This window comes from Crinia signifera, chromosome 7, assembly GCF_055691185.1.
Source record: "Crinia signifera chromosome 7, ASM5569118v1, whole genome shotgun sequence".
NCBI lineage: Eukaryota > Metazoa > Chordata > Amphibia > Anura > Myobatrachidae > Crinia > Crinia signifera.
In genome coordinates this window covers 111,950,646-111,974,421 of record NC_139223.1, presented here as the reverse complement: position 1 = coordinate 111,974,421, position 23,776 = coordinate 111,950,646, and the positions used below count along the sequence as shown (strand labels likewise).

General features: G+C 41.3%; 1 protein-coding gene across 1 annotated transcript in view; it reads left to right on the top strand.

The window, feature by feature from the left end:
• The window catches only part of CLASP1 (cytoplasmic linker associated protein 1), a 321,194-nt gene that overhangs the window by 183,368 nt on the left and 114,050 nt on the right, over positions 1-23,776 (top strand). Inside the window, exons 16-22 of the mRNA XM_083153636.1 lie at positions 5,542-5,619; positions 5,815-5,982; positions 6,374-6,423; positions 6,509-6,667; positions 14,385-14,492; positions 14,743-14,769; positions 15,311-15,475. Of these exons, the coding sequence (XP_083009762.1) occupies positions 5,542-5,619; positions 5,815-5,982; positions 6,374-6,423; positions 6,509-6,667; positions 14,385-14,492; positions 14,743-14,769; positions 15,311-15,475 (755 nt within the window). The remainder of the gene's footprint in view (positions 1-5,541; positions 5,620-5,814; positions 5,983-6,373; positions 6,424-6,508; positions 6,668-14,384; positions 14,493-14,742; positions 14,770-15,310; positions 15,476-23,776) is intronic.

The following is a 23,776-nucleotide window of genomic DNA, read 5'->3' as shown; positions in this document are numbered from 1 at the left end:
TTTTTATTTTATGTGAAAAGCGTTTGTATAACTTTTAACTTATTAGAGTTCTTATAGTTTCACATGCACTTATTCCCTCTGTGAGGGAAAGCAACTACGGTGAAGCAAATCAGACATCTTTGTACACACAGTGAAGCCTATGTCAGTATTCCCCCTGCTGGCGGCTATGTACTGCGCATGCGCAACAAGTTGAGCTCTCCTATCTTTATAATGGGGGACGTTTCACTAAATTATAAAAAAACTGTACAGATGGGGCCGGGCTCATCTTTGCAGGGGATGGCGATGGCGTCGCCATCGCCATTCCCTGCTCCCGCGCCATCTGTGTGTCGGAAGGGGACGCGCGCGCACGAGGTGCGCGCGCGTCCCCTTCCGACGGTGCTGCCCTCGGTCGCCCGGTGCCCACACCGGGCGCCCGCACCCCCCCACAGCCTCCTCGGGTCCCCCCAGCCCCCCTCGAGCGGGAGGCGGACAGTATTGCGTCCGCCTCGCCGGCCGGCCGCCCGGATACTGAGACGCGCGTGCGTGGGGGACGCACGCGCGTCTCAGTCAGATGGCGCGCCGTGTTGCTGGCGGATCGCCAGCAGCATGCTGCTGGCGATTCGCCAGCAAGCATAAGGCCTGCGCTATCTGTACCTATTTGAAAATCCTCAACCCCAAAAGGCACTCCACTGGGACAATATCTACCTAATAAAACAAACCCCAAGTCTCAATTGTTCCTCTACCCTGAGTTATGCCTTCCCAAAAAAAAAACCATAGACTAACATGGGTGACAAGTTGTCATTTCTGGAGTGTCAGAAAAAAACTGACAGTTGGAAGTTTAGATCGCTCCCAATTGGTCATTTTTTAATATTTCGCCCTGAAATTAGGCACGCAGCACCGGTTGACAATTCTATGCGTACGTGAACAAATTTCAGCTCAGTACGTCGAGTCACTTTTGAGGTGTAGTCCCACAAACACCATGACCCCATCCGAAAAGTTCCCTATGGGAAAAATCCGTTCGTTCCATTCAGCCTTAATATAAGGGCACTAGCGTGCCCTTACAATTTGGTTACTCTTTCAAATGACATGTAATGATGAAGCCTTTTCTCAGAAGATGAGGATTTTTCACTGCATAACTGACATATCGGAGTCTGTAGTAAGTGGTTTAAATAGCTGCACTATTTTTAATCCATTTGGCCAATCAACGTTTCAGATGCGCAGGCCCCATCTTCAGGATACAATGCATTGTATCCTGAAGACAGGACCTGCAGGCCCAGAAACGTCGATTGGGCACGTTTCAGATGCGCAGGCCCCATCTTCAGGATACAATGCATTGTATCCTGAAGACAGGGCCTGCACGCCCAGAAACGTCGATAGTCCAGCTATTTATACCACTTATTACAGACTTCAAATGGCTATTTATTTCCTTGGTGTGTGTGTGTGTGTAGGTAGGTATAGGTATATATATGTATGTATGTATGTATGTGTGTGTACAAAACTTTAAAACAGTGATGTTTCTTACCTTAAGTACATTTGCTGGAATAGTGCTCGCTATCCCGTTCACAGGGTGGCGTCTGACAGAGTTCACGGATTTAGGGGGTGTGGCCTGGAAGGGATTATGCCAGGCATGTCCAAACTATGGCCCTCCAGATGTTGTGAAACTACAAGTTCCCTCATGCCTTGCCACAGTTTTGCTATTAGGTAATGCTAAAATGATTGCAAAGCATGCTGGGATGTGTAGTTTCACAACAGCTGGAGGGCCATATTTTGGACATGCCTGGATTATGCATTAAGCGAGCGTGTCCACACTCAGCTTTGGTGCAGAGCGTACTAATAGCGGCAAAGCTGGCATGGCCAGTGTCTCTGCGGATTATGATCAATGTCATAGGAACTCATGGACATATTAAGCAGTGCACACCACATGTGTTCAAGGTGTGATGAGTGGCAACAGGTGTGTGTGTGTGTGTGTGTGTGTATATATCTATCTATCTATTGCTGTGTACACACTGGGGCGATAGGGGCTATAATCGCTGGGAATATGGTCGCTGGCGACCATATTGCCAGTGATTGGGAGTGTACCCTGGCGATAAATCGCCGGGTGCGCACTACCGTTTTCAGCCCCTTTCTAATCGCTGGTCGCAGGAGCTTGCTCCTGCGAAAAGCTAATTACCTCTGCGGCACCGCCAGCAGAGGTTCCTTTTCATCAGCGACCATCTCTGGTCGCTGATGCAAAGGAGACACTGGGCAATATATTGCTGAGCAATATATCTCCCCCCGTGTGTACGGGGCTTAACCCTACAAATGTGATGCTCAACTACCTCATAGGAAGACCAGTTCTCTAAAGAGCAAACCTATTTTCAACTGTGCTAACATAATTGCACAAGGGTTTTCTAATCATCAATTAGTCTTCTAACTTGATTAGCAAACACAATGTACCAGTAGAACACTGGAGTTGTTGCTGGAAATGGTATTCTATACACCTATGTAGATATTCCTTTAAAAAACAGACATTTGAAGCTAGTTATTTACCATTGTTATTTACCACAATAACAATGTATGGAATGTATCAGTAGAAGTGATTTCAAACTTTTCGAACAAACCGTAGTATGTGTATATATATGTGTGTGTGTGTGTGTGTGTGTATATATATATATATATACGTGCAGATGCCAGAACGGCTTGTATGTGAGTCCAAGAACAAGGCACTCACCAGACTTTTCAAATGCAAAGGTACTTTTTATTCCTTAAAATGACTGCATAATTCCATGGAATTATGCAGTCATTTTAAGGAATAGAAGGTACCTTTGCATTTGAAAAGTCTGGTGAGTGCCTTGTTCTTGGACTCATATATATATATATATATATATATATATATGTGTGTGTGTGTGTATATATATATATATATATATATATATATAGTCTCACCTGTACACTTTGAAAAAGGAGCGCGAGCTCCGAAACGTCAGTCATCTTTTTTGCCAAATACACTTTGAAAAAAGACCTCTGAGTGCTGCGTCTTTCTCCACGCATATATATATATATATATATATATATATATATATATATATATATATATATATATATATATATATATAGCAATTTTGTTGGTGCCCGGCACTCTCAGTCAAAGTCAGCTACCGCGGTGCCCTCCAGGGAAATGCAGACAGGTAAGTACCAACTGGTACTATCGGGCGGCACTCCAACAGATTTAACTGGTTCAGTATAAATACAGACTCACACCTGCATGTGGATCTATAGATCCACATGCAGGTGTGAGTCTGTATTTATACTGAACCAGTTAAATCCGTTGGAGTGCCGCCCGATAGTACCAGTTGGTACTTACCTGTCTATATATATATATATATATATATATATATACATTTGTATATGCAGTGATCTGTCCCGGAACTCCGGCGTGGTGTGTTGTCACCAGCCACTTTATCACTTCCCCGGGCTTAATAAATCTACCCCTATGTGTCGCAAACTGCATTGTGTTATAGTGAACTGTGGGCCAGATTTCTTCCTCCTCTTATTATTGTTATTATTATTATTATTATTATTATATATTTATAGTCTCTGAAATATTCCCGCAGTCCAAGCAATTGTCTGGCAGTTAAAGATGGAGGAGGGATATCTTTTACGGTGCTTGTTATAGTGATACAAGAGCATCACGTCCTCTGGAGCGGGATACTGCTAGGGTGAAGCACCCATTAAATGGCTCTTGGGAAGCATAATGCGTGTTACAGATATGTTTGGACATACTTAACTACTACAGTGGTGTGTGATCAATGTACTGTGATAGCTGACCATGTACTTTTATCTGTACTTTATTATAGCTGACTGCGTAGGCATGGCATGGTATTAGAACTGATTTTGTGTGGACATGGCTGTACTTTTGCCTAAAAATTGTGAGCGAGCATGCTGTGTACTACATATCTGACTTGTATGTGGGGACACTATTATAACTGAGTTATGTGCGCATGTGTAATGTATAATAGCGGCCTTTTGGCTTACTGTACTGTAGTATAGAGTGTGTGTGTGAACAAACTGTAGAAGACTCTGTTTAGATATGCTATACCAGAGGTTCTCAGTCTTTTGCCTTGGGACCCTGTTGGACAATAAAAAAATATGGTACTTGTTTCCTAGCACGGCCACAACGATTTAGATCGTTGTGGTCGTAAGATAAAAAATCGGATCGATCGCATCGCATGCGATTTGGTCGCATACGATGCGACCGATCCGACCGACCGATTTTTCACCCGATTTTTTTTTTTTTTCACCAGATTTTTTTCAATTGCCCCCCCAAATGTTACTAAGTGGGCTAGACCCCACGATAGACGTCAACCCGAAGCGTGGCGAGCGCAGCGGTGCGCGTCCTCCGACCTTTTCATTCCCCTACTATCCACGTCGGCGTGGAGTTGAGAATGTATAGTGTGGCGAGCGCAGCGAGGCGAGCGCAGCGAGGCGAGCGCAGCGAGCCCCGCGAGGGGACGCGTATAACTTCACAGGTATACGCGTCCCCTCGCGGGGCTCGCTGCGCTCGCCACGCTTCGGGCTCGGTGGCTCGCTGCGCTCGCCACACTATATATTCTCAACTCCACGCCGACGTGGATAGTAGGGGAATGAAAAGGTCGGAGGACGCGTACCGCCGCCCCTCGCGGGCTCGCTGCGCTCGCCACGCTTCGGGTTGACGTCTATCGTGGGGTCATGGCGGGCACATAAAAAATGTGAAATGGGTCATATTGGCCCATTTCACCTTTTTTATCATTTTTCCCTATGTGAGATGGACTTAATCAAGTCCATCTAATCTTGTGCCATTATAATGGCACAAGACCAACGCGATCCTCCCGATTTCAATGTTTAAAGATTTTTTAACATTGAAGTCTATGGAAAAATCGGGTGAATCGGTCGGTCGCATCGCGGCCGATTTTAATTGGTCGCGACCGACCGATTGACCCGATTTCTGTCATTCAAAGTGAAAAAATTGTAAAAAATCGGCCACATCGTGAGGATCGTGTCCCTTAATTAAGAGCCACGATCACTCACGATTGTGGCCGTTCTAGGAAACAAGTACCAAAAATATAAAAAGATCAAACAGTTGCAAGAATAAGGGACAAAAACAAAACACTATTTCAGAATTTAAGATATGGGAGACTCAACCTGTATAGTGAATGGTGCATGTGTAGTGGTAGACGTGGCTGTACTGTGTTATAGTGAGCTGCGTGAGGGTGAAAAAAGGGGTGCTCTGGACTCTGTATGTGGATGCTGCTGCACTATATTATAGCAGAGTTATATTATAACTGCAGGAGAAACCAATTATTAAACGTGCATTGTCCTATTTAAGGGTTTCTATCGCAACCTGGGGATAACTCCTAAGGAATGTGCTCTCAGCCTGGTTATTTCCCCCCATTTAAATGGGTGAATTAATGATCACACTAAAACGAGACATGCCGTGATTGGCAGGAATGTTTGTCTCAATCGTCAGAGTAGGCATTTGCTGGTTGTTCTGCTAAATTTACTTCTTGTGGATGCAGCTCTATAAATGAGTCTTGTTCATTCTAGGCATATATCCGTGTTAGTGGAAACGATCAAGAAGGGACTAAATGATCCCGATTCAGAAGCAAGGATAAACGCACGCAAGTGAGTATCTTGAAGCTAAGGTCTGTAAATGTTTACCAGTACAGATTTTGCAGAATTGAAGACTTGAGTGTCTGAAAAAATTACACCACCTGTTAAGTTTTTGCTTATACTAGAGAACTTTACTCCTGCTTCTCACAAAAAGTGTAATATAACGGTTTGAGAATTGTTTACATATTCATAATTTCATTTTTTTAGGTGTTACTGGGGATTCCACGCCCATTTCAATAGAGAAGCAGACCAATTATTTCACAATCTGGAGTCCTCATCCCAAAAGGCACTTCAATCCCATATGAAAAACTCTGACAGCATCGTCTCCCTTCCCCAGTCAGACCGGTCCTCATCCAGTTCCCAGGAAAGCCTGAAGTGAGTTTAGAAACTAATGTATGTTCCACAGTCAGTGCTCTGAAAAGGATACTTCCTTTAACGGAATTATTAACAGTATAAAGATAATCCAATAATAATTGGCTTACAAACAGATTGAATGTGATAGAGCTGTTTATATTGGTCCTTGCATGAGCTAATAAGAAATTATGTAAATGAAGCCCACAGGGAATACAGCTAGTGATATTAGAATAGGGTATGTGAGTGTACTTACCTTACCTACATTTGATGTAAAGTTGTGCAGTTGTTCTGTCTGTCAGACTGTAGTCATTTCTAAAGTATGTTGCATATAAGTTTTAGTCCTGAATATTATTTGTACACTTGTCAATGTAGATTGTGTTCTATGCTCAAATTATGTTTATATTTTTCCCAGCCGCACCCTGTCAGCCAAAAGAAGCCCCCCTGGCAGTTCTGCATCCAGAGGTCAGTGTTGTACATAAGCTTGTGCAATGTCTGTACTCAAACAAAAATCATTGCTCTGATGTCTGGTTTTATCCCATTCATACAGTTTCTACAGTAAAGTCTGCAGCTACCCCAGGCTCTCTGCAACGGTCCCGCAGTGACATTGATGTGAATGCAGCAGCCAGCGCCAAGTCCAAAGTGGCATCTTCATCTGCGCCTTTTAGTTCAGCTGCTGCTTTGCCACCTGGGTCTTACGCCTCTTTAGGTGAGGAAAAATGCACTACATGCGTCCCATGTTCACAGAAGCTTCATCACATATGCACTCCATGCAAGTTTACATCATACAATGCATTTCTGCAGATTGGAGTCCGCTCACTATACTCTGAGAGGTCACACATTGCTTAAATCTTCTGCACACTCTGTAATATTCCTTTTCTTCATTTTCCCTCCTATACTGGGCTCAGTATCCTAGGATCAGACTTTGGGCACATATCCAGGCTTTATTAATACATAAACTCCTTAGGGAATGCAGTACAGATTCTCAGGGGTTAATCATTACATAATGTACTAACATTATGAAATTGCTGATTATAGTTCTTTCACTAATTCTCCCCACTGTCTCCTCTCCTCCCTATTTTTATTTCTGTTTAATTTGCCTAAAGATGGTCCTACTGCTAAATCTGAGGGTAAGCTGATTGTATGACAGAGGTCTGTCCCACCAGGGTTATCTCTCTCTGGTATTCATCTGTGCTTCCTGGTGCTCTGCATGCTGCGTAATGTGTCTGTGTACTGTGCATTCACTTCTGCTGGCTGCCTGGTAGCAGCTTTCATCTAGCACACAGGATACATCCCTGTTACATCATTATATATGGATAATTCATGTAGCCATCTATTGTGGGTCCCTCCTCCTGTGAAACCACCCCCCCCCCCCTTTCCTTTCACAGTTAGACAGTCATCAGTGCACCTTTGTATGTCTTCACCTCTAATACATTTTAGAGCTGCAGCGATATGAGAGTGACAACTTTAGGCTGTCCCTTCAGGGATTATCCTGCTGTCTACAGTTACCTTTGCACATCCTGTCTAGCTGGATTAATGAAATGTTGAGTATAAAGACAATGCTCTATATGGAAAAGAGAGAAGTTCTGGATCCGTACTGCTGATCAGATTTATTGAAAGTTCTACAGCATCAAACCTTCAATCCAAATCCTATTTATTTCTTAATAATAATAAAGCTTGCAACCAAATTAAAGATGGATATTTTCACTATATAGCATTGCCTTTGATTTAGTTGGCTCTGTTTATTCGACCCAAATGGTTTTCTTTCTCAAATTTATGTTTTTAGTCGAGCTGTCCTAGAGCTGCACTGATCTATGGCGAAGCAGAAAGAATCCTAGCCCGGAACTAAAGGTTCCCTCCCCAAGTACCTTCATTTTCTTTCTACATAATTCAGAATTTAAGGCAATTGTTTGCAGAGGTGCAGTACCCTGTAATCCCAAACACCCCTATAAAATATGATACAGGGAAGGAGTACTAAATTGTCCTGAAAATAATGTTAAATAGATTTTTAGTCGATTACAAATTTTAATAATTGAAAGCAATGTCCAGATAACTATGATGGGCTATATGGAAGCCCCTTCGTACATACTCGGCCCAACAGAAGAAATATCATTGAATTCTACCCAGCCCCTCAATCTTAAATGTACCGTGAATACAAACAAAACAAAATGCACACAGCTCAAATATCTGTGAGGAAGCATATTGAAAGTTCTCTAATGAAAAACTGTACTCAAAGGTCGAGGTGGACACTCCAGGTATAGAAGTAATATTACTGACCATCGCTTGGATGGAGGGAACCTTTTATCTTTGTGTGAAGAGGTGACTGGATAAGGGTTCTGCTTGCAAATAGAGCTGCTGCTTGAACAGCCTGAAATAATGCAATTCCCCCCCATTAGTAATAAGCCCCTTTTGTAAACCTTACCCTCTAGGTCCTACAACATTAAGTAAGATTTGTGAATTTGAAGTAGTGTATACACAATGTGGCCATAATTAAAGTTTCCCAATTCAGAATACAAACAGGGGAAAGAGAAGATTGCCTCTTTCTTGGTGCACAAAGCGAAGAAGAATTGTATATTGATTTGTATTGTATTTACTATAATCTACCTTTTATTAATTAGTCTTTAAAAAACTGTCAAAAGTGAAATTTTAACAAAAAGTGTACATAAAAAAATAATTATTAAAAATTGGTGGTGTCACTGGGTCCTTTATTCCGATATTAGTTATTAAATGGTGTGTCCGTGTTAGTTGGAGAATGTTACATTTTTTTTAACTTGCACACTAATTAATGTTATTGATACATTTTGATCACTAAAAATGTATCAATAACCATTTTTTTGTATCACTGAACAATATTTAGACATTGTAGCTCTCCTAGCTTAATTAACTAGTGTGTAAGTTTAAAAAAATTTAACAACATTCTCCAACTAATGCTGTGTACACACGGTCCAATTTCCTTTCCGATGTTGACGATATCGTCAACATCGGATCGGCATCGGATCAACATCGGATGCAGATCGCAAGGGTTTTAACCCTTGCGATCCCGATCCGATACGCGTTCATGTATCGGAAGCCAGAAAGTCTTGGCTGCCTTGTCTATATAGTGCAGATCTGCACTATATAGTCAAGATAGGATGCAAATCGGATGTGCCTTAAGATCCTATCCACGATCCTATCTGATCAGATCGTGGATAGGATCTTAAGGCACATCTAAAGGTGCCCACAGACGCTACAATTGTACTGTGCTATGCGTTTTTGACTGTACAATGGTTCTATACAATTTTTCTTCCAGCTTGCTATGAGAGGTGCACTTGGATGCATGAGATGCGATGTGATGAACCCATGTTTGTAATGTTAAATTTCAGATGTAGTCTAAAAAGTATGTGCAGCACGTACTTTTTTAGACATACAATTTTAGACATACAGCATCGCACAAGCCCATAAACACCATCCAATAATTGTACATAAGATGCAATTTGTGCTTAAAAAGTACAAAACGCATTCGATAATTGTAGCGTCTGTGGGCACCTTTACGTGTGTACACACCATAACACGGACACACTATTCAATAACGAATATCGGAAAAATAGAACCCAGTGACACAATCAATTTTTAATAAGAATTTATTTTTATTAATGTATAATTTGTTTGAATTCTTCTCTTTTGACAGTTTTACAAAAACAATAATTAATAAAAGGTAGATTTTATATACTTTTCTTCTCTTTGTGTGCCAAGAAAGAGGCAATCTTCTCTTTCCCCTATTTTCATTCAAATGTTTTGCCATTGGCTGCACCTCCGTATGACTAATCAGATACAGATATCAATAAATCAAGGCATTATAAACTACTGAGAGTATACACCTGTGCAAAATTCCCAATTTCCCTTTTCCTGTTGTCTCCCATTCAGAAAAACCTGTAGCACACAGAATGCTGCCAAACTTAGTAAGGTTACTACTGTGGGTAAGGATTATGCAAAAAAAACCTCTAAAAGCTGGAAATAGGGCAATATATGGTGCTCTGCAAAGTAAAAGCGGAGGATTAAACTGAACTGACCTGAACTTTGAATTTCAAAATTAAAAAAAAAAAAGTAGTGCTCACTTAAATATATGCACATTTTCTATTCTCCGGTGCAGTGCTACACTTTTTGTTTTTCATCCCTACCCCACATACCTTCAATACTTACTCAATATGGAGGCTTATTGGTTCGGATTTTTACAGAGCTCTGAGTTGGGAAGCTTTAATTGCTACTGTATATAGTACTTCAAAGCTACAGAATATTTTCTATATACAGACCTAATTTATGGATTTCTTTCAGTACTTAGCTTAAAGCACTTGTATAATTAGAATTTTGTTCCATTTTAAGATATCACATATAATATTGTGTGCTTCATATGGGTTGTTATTGATATTAATGCGTATCACTATTTTAGATCCTTTGTACCTAAGGTTTGGATGCTATTAGATTGACTTATTGTACACACTGAAAAGATTTAAATATATGTATTGCATGCTGTTGGTGCAGTTGCGCTGTCTGTAGTTGCAGATTTGAGTTGCTTTCTGTGTAGCCCAATTATATCACTGTTTGTGATCAAATCATAATAAATGTAGTATACAATATATGCGAGCAATGATACCCATATGCAAATTAAATAAATGTTGAGTATCCCTTAACCAAAATGCTCAGGACCGGAAGAATTTTGGATAACTGATTATTCCGTATTTCTGAATATTGTTATATTTCAATTATGTATCCTGAGGTATCTTGCATTTACTGTATGATGTACAAACACATGAAATACACACAAATGTGAAACAAAGTTTGTGTACTCAGATACTGAATTCAAATGCCAATTAATCATTTTCTTGCACATATTTAGTGCCAATTACATGTTATTTCCTTAGTAGTGCTGTTATAGATGTACCCAGTAGAGCATTTAGCTAAAAAAAACTTTCTTACCTTTCTGGAATATATGGTTTTCGGAATTATTTGGATAAGATATACTCAACCTGTAGAATTATCTGTGATATATCACATGAAGCAATCTGGTGTCAATGGCATCTCCATTTTCAAACAGCTTATTTTCAAAAGGATCACCTCCAAGAAGTTTTAGTAATTCTTCAGTGGTGTCAGCATTTATCTGTTAACGCATCTGCTTGAATTGTCTCTAAGGGCCTTATTTTGGTTCATTCTTTCTGACAAAATCCTTCTTAGATGGGCAAAACCATGTGCACTGCAGGTGGGGCAGGTGTTACTTGTGCAGAGAGAATTAGATTTGGGTGGGGTTTTACTTCAAAGTGAGATTTATATTGCAGTGTAAAAATAAAGCAGTCAGTATTTTCCCTGCACAGAAACAAAATTACTTACCCAAATCTAATTCTCTCTGCACATGTTACATCTGCCCCCCTGCAGTGCACATGGTTTTGTCCATCTAAGAAGGATTTTGTCAGAAAGAATGAACCAAAATAAGGCCCTAAGAGTGAGAGCTTCCAAGGGGGATTTATCCTTGTTCTTAGATTGTTTTACTGCAATCTTTAAAGTTAACAATAAGGAAGTGATCTAGAAAACATTATATTAAATGTTAATTGTATACCTTAAAAAATAAGAACTGAGACTAAATATGGAGAACTATATTCAGTCTATTAAAGCAAAATATTAAGAGGTGAACAAAGTAAAAAGTAGAAAATGTGCAAATATTTTTTTAAAAAGGCACCGTGCCTGAAGTATTGTTAGTGCAGCGACTGGATGTGTACACTGATATGGTGTCCACTTTCGTGGTGTACACGGAATTTGGAACAAAAAAAATGAAAATGTTGATCTACTGACTGTGTGTGTGTGTGTGTGTGTGTGTGTGTGTGTGTGTGTGTATATATATATATATATATATATATATATATATATATATATATATATAAGCAGGGAGAATCACTGGCACTCGTCGGACTTCACAGCAAAAAGAAGTGACAGACACCGTCTGCAAGCGACGTTTCTGTTTAATTAACCGTTGTCAAGCTCGAAAACGGTTAATTAAACCGAAACGTCGCTTGCAGACGGTGTCTGTCACTTCTTTTTGCTGTGAAGTCCGGCGAGTGCCAGTGATTCTCCCTGCTTATATTTATGTACGCAAGTACCACGCAAGGCACCGGGGCCCTTATTCATCTACTACACCACGCAGAGTGCCAGTCTGACTTTCCTGTATATATATATATATATATATATATATATATATATATATATATATATATATATATATATATATATATATATTCTATCCCAACATGACCCTCTCCAGGAGGGACAAATTGCTCTGCTCTGGAACTTCCCTCTTAAATTATAATTGGCATCACCTGTGTTAAACAGGTAAATTGCTATCCTACATTATGAGGAATGTCCAGGAGCACAGCATTGTGTCCTTCCTGGAGAGGGTCATGTTTGGTGGTATGTATATGTGTGTGTATGTATGTATATAGATATATATATATCTATATATACTGGTTTTGGGTCCGGCACTCCGAATAACATCACTGGTACTGTGTTCGGTGCCCTCACTGGGAGTAGAAATAAGGCAGAGATAGGTGCGGCACTCGGCTCAAAATGAAAATGCATTTGGACCGCACACTTCCGGGTACGGGTGGCGCTGGTATGGGCTGGCGTCCTTGTGCACCGGGCGGGACAACAACACGATTGTTTGCATGGTTTAAATAGAGGTATGAACAAGCTCTGGCTAGCAATATGTCTATTTTATCTGGATGAAATACTTTGTGGTTTATGTGTGTTTGTTTTGTTTGTATACGGGCTAGATAGGGCTGGCTTGTGATTCTGACCAATCAGTACTGAATAGGTGTGTGTTAGGAGGATCCACTCACCTGTTAATTATTTGTTGATTATGGGCAATTAGCCCCGATTGGCTAAGGTATAAATATCCCCCATGGTAGTCTCAGTGTATGCCTGGCTTGCTGTGGTGACACACTGATCTCTGTAGCTGTCTTGAAAACGGCCCTCCGGGGTTGAAATGTTGACTATGCCTGTTTACTATTCCTGAATAAAAAAGCGTTGTACCTACTGTGGTGGTGAGTGCCCTCTCTGGCCTAAAAACCGGACTGTTTGCTACTTTTGGAAAATTTCCCTTTCCCTAGGGGAGCACCCCGATTTTTTCAAATATTACTGGATGGGAGTGCGGATCCCTGGACTGTATCTATCTGTATCTATCTATATATATATATATATATATAGTGGGTAGACGGACTGGCACTCTCCTATCCGGGTCGGCAGCCCTGGTGCCCGGCTAAACAATAGGTAGGTAGATGGAAAAAAGCAGGCACTCCAGGGACTTAGTTTCAATATCAAGCGTGTATTGGAAAACAATGCAAAAAGACAGCCAACGTTTCGGGGCAACAACGCCCCTTTGTCAAGGCAATCGTAATCACTAATACTATATATATATAGATATATAGATATATGTGTATATATAGAAATACAGTATGTATATAGTCTTCATTCTAGCACCCGCCATCTTCGAAAACCCATGCAGTTCCTCCTCCCTGCCTGGGGTGTCGCTGTCTGCTGTAGTGCTTCTAGCTAAGTGTAGTCTGTATATAAGCAGTGATATGCAAACCAGACCTGTGCAGACAGCGACACCCAAGGCAGGGAAGAGGAACTGCATGGGTTTTCAAAGATGGCAGATGCTAGAATGAAGACTATGTGTATGTATATATGTGTATATATATATATATATATATATATTATATTGTATTGTATTTCTATATAGAGAGAGCTATTATACTGACTTGTTTGTCACTGTTGTGGTTGGCACTGTATGTGCATTAGGCTGTGTATGTATGTGCATATAAGGCTGTATTTGATTATTTTTAAAGATCTCATTTCTTTTTGATTACACGGAATGTGCATATCCTGTGTGTGCTCATGTTTTACACAGTGATTAGTAATTTTGCTATCCTTTACTGTTGTACATGATTCCAATATTAACCAGAGTTATCGTTTAAGTATCATGGAATTATCATTTGTGTAGATGCAAGTAGAGTTATTAACTTTCTGTGACCGATACATTCTGTCAGCTGACCTGTATATATATATATTATCGATTTAGTTCACATTGTGGTGGAGCACTAGTTACTGCTGTAATTTACTTCAGCTTCTCTTCATCGTACAATTCATGCAAAACACAATGTACTGTACATCAAGAGAATTGTCACAGAAGGATGAAATAGAGAATGTGTAACTGTTATTGTGATACTTCTTTGTAACTATAAATCCTAATTAGTTACATACATTCTGATCATATTTCATAACCTACAGTATAGCTTTACAAGCTTCAGAAGATGTGTGTCTAGTTAATTATTTTACTATATTGACAGGGTTGTGAATAACCTGAATGGCCTTATTTACCACATTTTCTTTATCTTCTGGAACAGGCCGAATTCGTACAAGGAGGCAGAGTTCTGGAAGCACCAGCAGTGCCACCTCCACTCAAGCTGATACCCGTGGGCGTAGCAGAGCGAAAATTGTGTCCCAGTCCCAGCGTAAGCACAAGGAGTTTGTAGGGCCTGTCTGATTTTCTAGATTTATGGATTGTGGTGTTAAAAAGAGGTGGTTGGACTGAATTATAAGCAGTGTCTGAGAGTTTAGTTCTTTATTACTGCTCTGTCTTCTGTGCTTCTCGTGTCCCTTATGTTTTGATCTGTATGAGTTGACATCCAGATCCACAATACTGCTACTTGTGATTTTCTCTAAACTGCTCTTTACTATCCTCTACCTGCTTTCATGCTAAAGGATCCCGATCAGCGAATCCAGCAAGTGGTAAGGATTTTTCCGTGAGGAATCACCCCCCTTTTCCATTTCCTGTCTATCATTGTGTGTGAAACATATAGTGCATCTTTGAGTAGTTACTGATGACAGTCGTTCCCTGGAATATCTCTGCAATGTGGGGACCACTGTTTTATATGCCAAGTTCTCACAAAATTGTGACAATGAGGCCTGTACAGCACCCAGTGGCACTTTGCCAGGCAACTCATGGAATTGGCTGAACACTTCTTGCTTCTAGTTAGCGGACAGTGTGTTCTCTCACCGAGACATTTTAATTGCACAATTGTTTCATTTACACTTCATACATGGCGGGCAACCAGCCCCAAATAAGTACTGTCACGTAGCACCTATTTTCACTGTCCCAGGTATTGATTTACAGGTACATTAGTTACCTGTATAGTGGTGGTACAGGTGATCACCATTGCATTGCTTACTGGGTAGAATTTTGTTCTGTTGAGATTTATAATGTTAGTGACTGTTAGGAAGAAAGATGTTAACCACATCTGCTAATTTTATGCATGTTTTGTCTCTGTAGCCGGTAGCCGTTCCAGTTCTCCAGGAAAAGTGCTGTCAAGTGGGTATGGTGTTTTAGCGACTAGTGCCCAGAGGGTCCCACAGATACCATCATCTGATAAAAGGAGCAAGATTCCACGCAGTCAGGGCTGCAGCCGAGAGACCAGTCCAAGCAGGATAGGATTAGGTAAAAATGTGGTTTGTGTATTTAGGGGTCAATTTCCATTTGTGGTGCTGAATTCAGCTGTAATGTTTCAAAATTAAAACCATTTTAATTGTACTTTTTGACCGAAATATTTCGGAGCAAATCATCTTCAAGATAAACTTTGAATACCATGTAACAATGTGTAGTAAAGCATCTGTAATAACCCGTTTCCACCTAAAACCTGGGTCCAACCAGGTAACTGACCACTGGATCCTGTGTGTTTTGTTTTCTCCCCAAGGGATATACAGTAATATGAGATGTGAATCATCTCTGGATTGAACTGTTGGCAGCAATAAGTAGATTTAAACCTATTTTATATGAACACTGAAATTCGTTATTATCCAGCTGACTGACAAAATCTGTAGCTTAAAGAGGAACTGTGCAAAATACAGTATGACTGAAAAGCTGTGGGATAGTTATTTATTTGAAATGATCAAGGGCATTAACTGTAGTACAGTTTTTGCATTCGGCAAGGGAAAGGGAGACTAACTCAGTTGAAACTATTTATTGGGATTAAGAACTACATTAAGTATTATAAATTATATTTGTTTAATAGATGGGAGGAGTCTAAAATAACAGACAAGTCAACAGATCTAATAGACTCCTTGAATCGTTAACAGATTAGAAATGTCATCAGCCTGATGGTCAGCAACATGGAGTCGTGACCCCAAGCTGAGAAGGTCGGGACCCACTTTGGGGACAGGACTCACAGTTTGAGAACCGCTGGTTTAGGGTTTTCTTATGCATGACACTGTAAAGGATCATTCTCCACTAAAACATTGTAATTTTCCAGGAGGAATTGCATTTCTCAGGACTTTCCATTATTATTTTTTTCGTTTTTCTATATGTATGGTAATGTTTTAGTGGAGAATGATCCTTTACAGTGTCATGCATAAGAAAACCCTAAATCAGCGGTTCTCAAACTGTGAGTCCTGTCCCCAAAGTGGGTCCCGACCTTCTCAGCTTGGGGTCACGACTCCATGTTGCTGACCATCAGGCTGATGACTTTTCTAATCTGTTAACGATTCAAGGAGTCTATTAGATCTTTTGACTTGTCTGTTATTTTAGACTCCTCCCATCATGTTTTTGCTGCCTGCTGACTACACATGTGATGTGATGACCTTCTGCACTGACTTGCTGGGGTCCTGTCATTATTATTTTGTCTGATGGGGTCCCAGAGCAAAATAGTTTGAGGACCACTGTCCTAAACTACCAAATAAAATGAACTACTGCATATTCCACACTGCTCTGCCAGAGCTCTAAGTGACTTTATGAAGATAGTCATTGATCATATTTGTGGACATACTGGTGTGTATTCAATGCTTTCTGCGAGCTGTGACAGCGAGCAACGCTGCCTGCTTGCTGTCACAACGAGCAGTGCTGCCTGCACACGCTGTTTCCCCTTGCTAGGTTTTTGGAGTGAGGGGGAAACAGCGAGTCTCGTGGCTGGCGTTGAATAGGGTTAAACAAAGAGGATGGCTTGTTTTCGTTGATTTTCGTAGTAGCAGCAATATATTCTTCCTGTTTTGGAGTTGTGAATAATTTGAGTAGACTTTTACTCCTTTTGCAGTTATAAATGTTGTTACACAGAATCCACCACTACCACGATTTCAATAACATCATGTACTTTCAGTAAAAAAAAAATGTATTATTATAATATATTTTGGTACTCTTTACTTAGAAGGGCGCCCACGATTTTGATCGTGGGCATCGTTAGTAAAAAATCTCGGGCATCTCGGGGATTGAATGCACTAAAAAATCGGGTGCGATCAACCGACGAGATGCCCGAGATTTCCCATAGGGAACAATGTTAAATGTCTCAATTGACCCAATTTTCCTGTTCAATGCCTCAATTGACCCGATTTTTCCATAGGAAACAATGTTAAATGGGCCACAGAGGCCAAATAGGCACCCTGAAGTGTATAATGGCCACCCGAATTGTTAACGCCACCCCACGATCAACGTCAACCCGATGCGTGGCGAGCGCAGCGAGCCCGCGAGGGGCGGCGGTACGCGTCCTACGACCTTTTCATACCCCCACTATCCACGTCGGCGTGGAGTTGAGAATAGAAAGTGTGGCGAGCGCAGCGAGCCACCGAGCCCGAAGCGTGGCGAGCGCAGCGAGCCCCGCGAGGGTACGCGGACAGCTGTGAAGCCCGCGAGGGGACGCGGATACCTGTGAAGGTATCCGCGTCCCCTCGCGGGGCTCGCTGCGCTCGCCACGCTTCGGGCTCGGTGGCTCGCTGCGCTCGCCACACTTTCTATTCTCAACTCCACGCCGACGTGGATAGTGGGGGTATGAAAAGGTCATAGGACGCGTACCGCCGCCCCTCGCGGGCTCGCTGCGCTCGCCACGCTTCGGGTTGACGTTGATCGTGGGGTGGCGTTAACAATTCGGGTGGCCATTATTCACTTCAGGGTGCCTATTTGGCCTCTGTGGCCCATTTAACATTGTTTCCTATGGAAAAATTGGGTCAATTGAGGCATTGAACAGGAAAATCGGGTCAATTGAGACATTTAACATTGTTCCCTATGGGAAATCTCGGGCATCTCGTCGGTTGATCGCACCCGATTTTTTAGTGCATTTAATCCCCGAGATGCCCGAGATGGGCGCCCTTCTAAGTAAAGAGTACCTATATTTTTTTTTATTTTTTGTGGACTTTTACAAGACTTCAGTAATAAAATAATACAAATATCTGTAATATAGATCTTTCTACGTATATATATGTTTGTAAGCGTATGTTTAGGTCTACGTAACCTCACTGTTAGGAGAGGAAACTAAGGTAGATAGCAATGTAGAATATAGACACGCACATAAAATTCATCTTTGATCTACCACACACTTCACAATAGTTTTATTGAAATATAATTAATATGTGGTCATCTTCACCAATTTCGCTAAAGTTTTTCACAGGTAATTCTTCATAATTGGAGCAATCATGTTCCTAACGTACACCACGTGGAAAAGAAACACTGAAAACCCCACACGTTTTGTCCGAAAAATATAGTTAAAAACACAATCATGATATCATATTAAAGGGTTCCAATGATAAATATGGATAAAAAGGGACCAAAAAAGATAATACAGTACATTTATGGGATGCTAATAGGATCACTGAACTTTGTTGTAACAGTATACACTTAACTTCACACCAATTTCACGGAAAAAATAGATGATAAATCAACAAAGGCTTCAAAAAAGCCAATCCAGCATCAGACCACATATTAAATGTATTTCAATAAAACTATTGTATATAAATATATATATAGCTTGACCAATGTGCTATTAGGGGCTGGTGGCCAAAGATGGAGATGAGTATGTGGACAAAGATGGTCACTGTTTGAGTATGGGAGAACTGTGAGTAAAATGTGAAGAGAAGAGGGCCCTGCTCTGAAGAGCTTACAATCTAGTAGTGTATGTGTGTACATACAGTAAATCTATCTATGTATCTATCTATCTATATATATATATATATATATATGTAGAGGGGAAGAACCGTCACTCAAGGCTTACCTGATAAAGGGGGCCATTGTCCCCGAAACGTCGGACACTGTGTATTTTATGCCACAATAGATTTTGACAATTGTGGCACTCTTTGGACTTATCTTGTATGAAACAAAAATAACGGACACGGAGGTCTCTTATTTGCAGCAACGTTTCGAGCTTTTAATGCTAGTCATCAGGCATATATATATGTGTGTGTGTGTGTTCATTCTAGCACCCGCTATCTTTAAAAATCCATGTAGTTCCTCTTCCCTGCCTGGGGTGTCGCTGTCTGCTGCGGTGTATCTAGCACAGTAAATTTCGGGTCTCCTGAAAGGGAATGGGATCATTCGTCAGACTGCACTTAGGTCTACAGTCATTAGGTCGACCCCACTAGGTCGACTGGCAGGAAGGTCGACATGACTTAAGGTCGACATGGGCCAAGGTCGACATGCTTTAAGGTCGAATTTGCATAAAGGTCGACATGAGGAAGGTCGACTGGTCATAAGGTCGACATGGGTTTTTCACGGTTTTTTTATCCGAATGTCGACACAGTCGACATGGACACAGTTGGCAATGAGAATCGGACCCTCGCATCGCTCGCTTCGCTCGCAATGCTTCGGGCACGGTGCCTCGCTGCGCTCGGCACACTATTTTATTCTCCCACCACGCCCTAGTGGATGGTAGGGCATGAAATACCGCCTGTCGGCACATGTCGGCTCAAAAAACAGTGAAAAACCCATGTCGACCTTATGACCAGTCGACCTTCCTCATGTCGACCTTTATGCAAATTCGACCTTAAGTCATGTCGACCTTGGCCCATGTCGACCTTAAGTCAGGTCGACCTTCCTGCCAGTCGACCTAGTGGGGTCGACCTAATGACTGTAGACCTAAATGCAGTCTTACGAATGACCGCATCCCCCTGAAAGACCCCTGCATCTTTCATCCAGTGCTGCACTGACGTGTCTGGATTCTGAGTCATGGGGAAAGCAAAAGAATTGTCAAAGTATCTGCAAGAAAAGGTAATTGAACTGCATAAAACAGGAACGGGATATAAAAAGATATCCCAGCAATTGAGAATGCCAATCAGCAGTGTTTAACTGTAATTAGGAAGTGGAAAATGCGGGATTCTGTGGAAACCAAATCACGTTTAGGTAGACCACCAAAAATTTCAGCCACAACTGCCAGGAAAATTGTTGGGGATGCAAAGAAAAATCAGCTGAAATACTGGACTCTGAAAAAAAGTGGCGTGGTTGTTTCAAGATGCACAATAAGGAGGCATTTGAAGAAAAATGGGCTGCATGGTCTAGTTGCCAGAAGAAAGACATTGCTACGCAAATTTCACAAAGCATTCCACTTACATACAGCACAGAGACAAGCCTTTAAAACTTCTTGAACAAAGTCATATGGAGTGATGAGACCAAAATGTAACTTTTTGGCCACAACCATAAACGTTACATTTGGAGAGGAGTCAACAAGGCCTATGATGAAAGGTACATCATTCCTACTGTGAAACACTGAGGTGGATTGCTGATGTTTTGGGGATGTGTGAACTAGAAAGGCACTGGAACCTTGGTCAAAATTTATTGCAAGATGAATGCAGCATGTTATCAGAAAATACTGAAGGGAAATTTGCACTCATCAGCCCGGAAGCTGCGCATGGGACGTACTTGGACGTTCCAACATGACAATGATCCAAAATACAAGGCCAGGTCGACTTGTCATTGGTTACAGCAGAATAATTTAAAGTTCTGGTATGGCCATTTTAGTCATAATATCATTGAGCCATTCTGAGGACATCTCAAACGTGCAGTTCATGCAATACAGCCCAAGAATTTACATCCGTCTAGATGTAGATTCTGGACATGTCCAGAATCTACATCTAGATGACCCTGAAAACGCCGGCGCCCACGGGGGGTGGCCATGGTGGAGGTGAGTTCTACAAGTGTGCATCAGACCGGTTATATATGATTAAGGTATGAGATATATTTTGGTTTGCTTCACTTAGCACTGCACAGTGTACTTTAGCACATACATGTCACAGTATTGAGTCCTGATGAAGGGGCCAGTGAGCCTTGAAACAGCACGTCGTTGACACCTGCTTATGACCATGTAAAGTATTTTGCACAAATATATCCCATTTAAATAAGACTGTGGAGTGCCGCTTATTTCTTGCATCCTAACTTCTGAAGGGAGTAAGATCACCATATATATATATATTTCCTCAAGGAGGCACGTTCGGTGGAAACACAAGTTAAATGCAGGATAAGTAAATAAAGCTGGTGCCTTCCGTGTAGATATGTGAAAACACACTATCAATGTAGTCACCCTGATGGCGGCACTCAGAGAAAAGACAACACCAGAGGCATAGAGACTCTTTGCACCTTGATAAAAATGCCGAACGGCCTTGAAACGTTGGCTACAGAACTGCCTCTGGTGTTGTCTTTTCTCTGAATGCCGCCATCAGGACGACTACACACACACATATATATATATATATATATATATATCTCCATCTCCATACCCGCTCGAAGCAAAAAAATTGAAGGCTAGTCTGCTACCTTATGATTGTCTCTGTTTAGATATGTGTGAAATTGATGTAGTTTTATTCGCTGCTGGCAGATGGCAGTATCACTGGGAAGAATCTGTCTAATCTCGAGAACCGCTTATCTGATTTTGTTTCAGTTAATATCATTTTATAGAGTATTTCTTGAGGGAAACATTAATCTATGAGCTGAACAGTGACAATTTCAGTAAGTGTATAATTGTAGTGCTCTACAGTGCACACAATGGCCAAGAGTGGTACCTGCTGTAGGTTTGCCCTTATAAAATGCTTTAGGGCCCTAGAAATCATCACAGCTCATCCTTAACACATTTCCCACCTTCATCTCTCCTTAATGCTCCTCTTTATCAACTTAAATGAGTAATTGGTAATATAAGCAAGTCTTTCCTATGAGTGCTTCTGCTCCCTGCCACCGAATTGTCTCTGACCCCCACTCCCCATTAGTGTCTTTCCCTTCTACCTCACCATTCCCACCTATCCTCTCATCTCCCTATCTGCATTTTTGCTCCTTGCCTTATCAAGCATGCTTCTGAACTGCCTGCCCATGAGTGCTTCTGCCTCCTACCTTCCTATGTGCACCTATTGTCTGCACTTTTCTTAATTTATGTAGTCCACCCCCTCCCCCCACTGCCCCCCTGTTCCTATGAATGCAATGGACCACTGACTCTGCAATTGTCTCCACATCCTTTATGAATGCCTCTAACCCACCTCCCAATGAGTGCTTTAACATCTTGCCTTTCCATGTACACCGATCATCCCCCCTTCCCATACCACTGCTCCATCCCCATTAATGCCACGTACCACTGCATCCCCAATTGTGCCTACAGCCCCCTCTCCATGTGTGCCTCTGCCTCCTAACTCCCTATGTGCACCTATCCTCTTAATTTCCATGTTTCTCTGCCCCCATCACCATGAATGTCCTTGACCACTGCTTTTCTATTGTGCCTCTTACCTCCCCATTGCTAATTCAATAAATATGATTGTCCCTCAAGCCTTACTCCCCTCCCCACCCCCATGTGTACCTCTGACCTTTTCCTCCTTCAGTGTTCCACTGACCCCACTCCCTTCTCCATATGCTCCTTTAAACCCCCCCCCCCTCTCTCTGTTTACTCCTATGGTCCCTCTGACTCCTTCTCCCTACTATGGCATTTAACACCTCCTGAAGGCTGGTAGCTGTTGTTCAGAAATATCACAACACAAGGGAGCAGTGCAGTGATGAGTTTAGTGAAGCAAGTTTAAGAAGAAATAACTGTGCAAGTGCGGGGATGAGGGAGCATATGTGGCCGGCAGTTGTGTGACTATACATGAGGCACGTCCATAGTAAATGCGTCAGTTATGGCGTCAATATGTCTTTGATGAATCCTAAATCACGTAGCGGCTTGTATAGTGTACAAGATTACAGCACAATAGTGTAAGCAAGATTACTTGATTCAATGTTGAATATCTTCAAAGAGATATTTTAATGCGCCCTTCACTTGTTCTCCCCATTAGACTAAAGGTCCCTTTTATCCCCTTGTATGTCACCAGTTAAAGCATGACAATATCTCAATGGATGTGATCAGGGCTTATAGTTTTTAATAATTTAATGTCATGAATGCTTCAGTTTCCACATTACAATGACCATACTGTGACCTTGTTCTCTCCACCCAGCTTAGTAGTATTATTTATTAACAGTTTCTTATATAGCGCGCACATATTCCGCAGCGCTTTACAGAAAATATTTGATCATTCACATCAGTCCCTGCCCCAGTGGAGCTTACAATCTATATTCCCTACCACATGTACATGCACACACATTCATTGTAGGGATTATTTTTGTTGGGATCCAATTCATGTACCAGTATATTTTTCGATTGTGGGAGGAGTACCCGGAGTAATCCCACGCAAGAATGGGGAGAATATACAGAGGAGTCTCTGATAAAGGGAAAGTTAGAAATAGAGGAGTATATATATTTTATTAATTATGAATAAACAAGTTATTTATATATCACAGCAAATTCCATGGCGCTTTACAAATGTAAACAGTGATAAAACATATTGGGTACTTACAGACATTGAACAAGGCAGTAAGGCCCTGCTTGCAAGCTTACAGTACATTCTATAGACATTTGTCATGATTAGTATACAGTGTTTAATACAAGGGAGCTTCGAGTATTAAAGTTATATCAGTTTTTGCCTACAGGCAGACCTAAAATCATTTAGCGACATATGTAGGGTCTTTTTTTTTTATATTTGG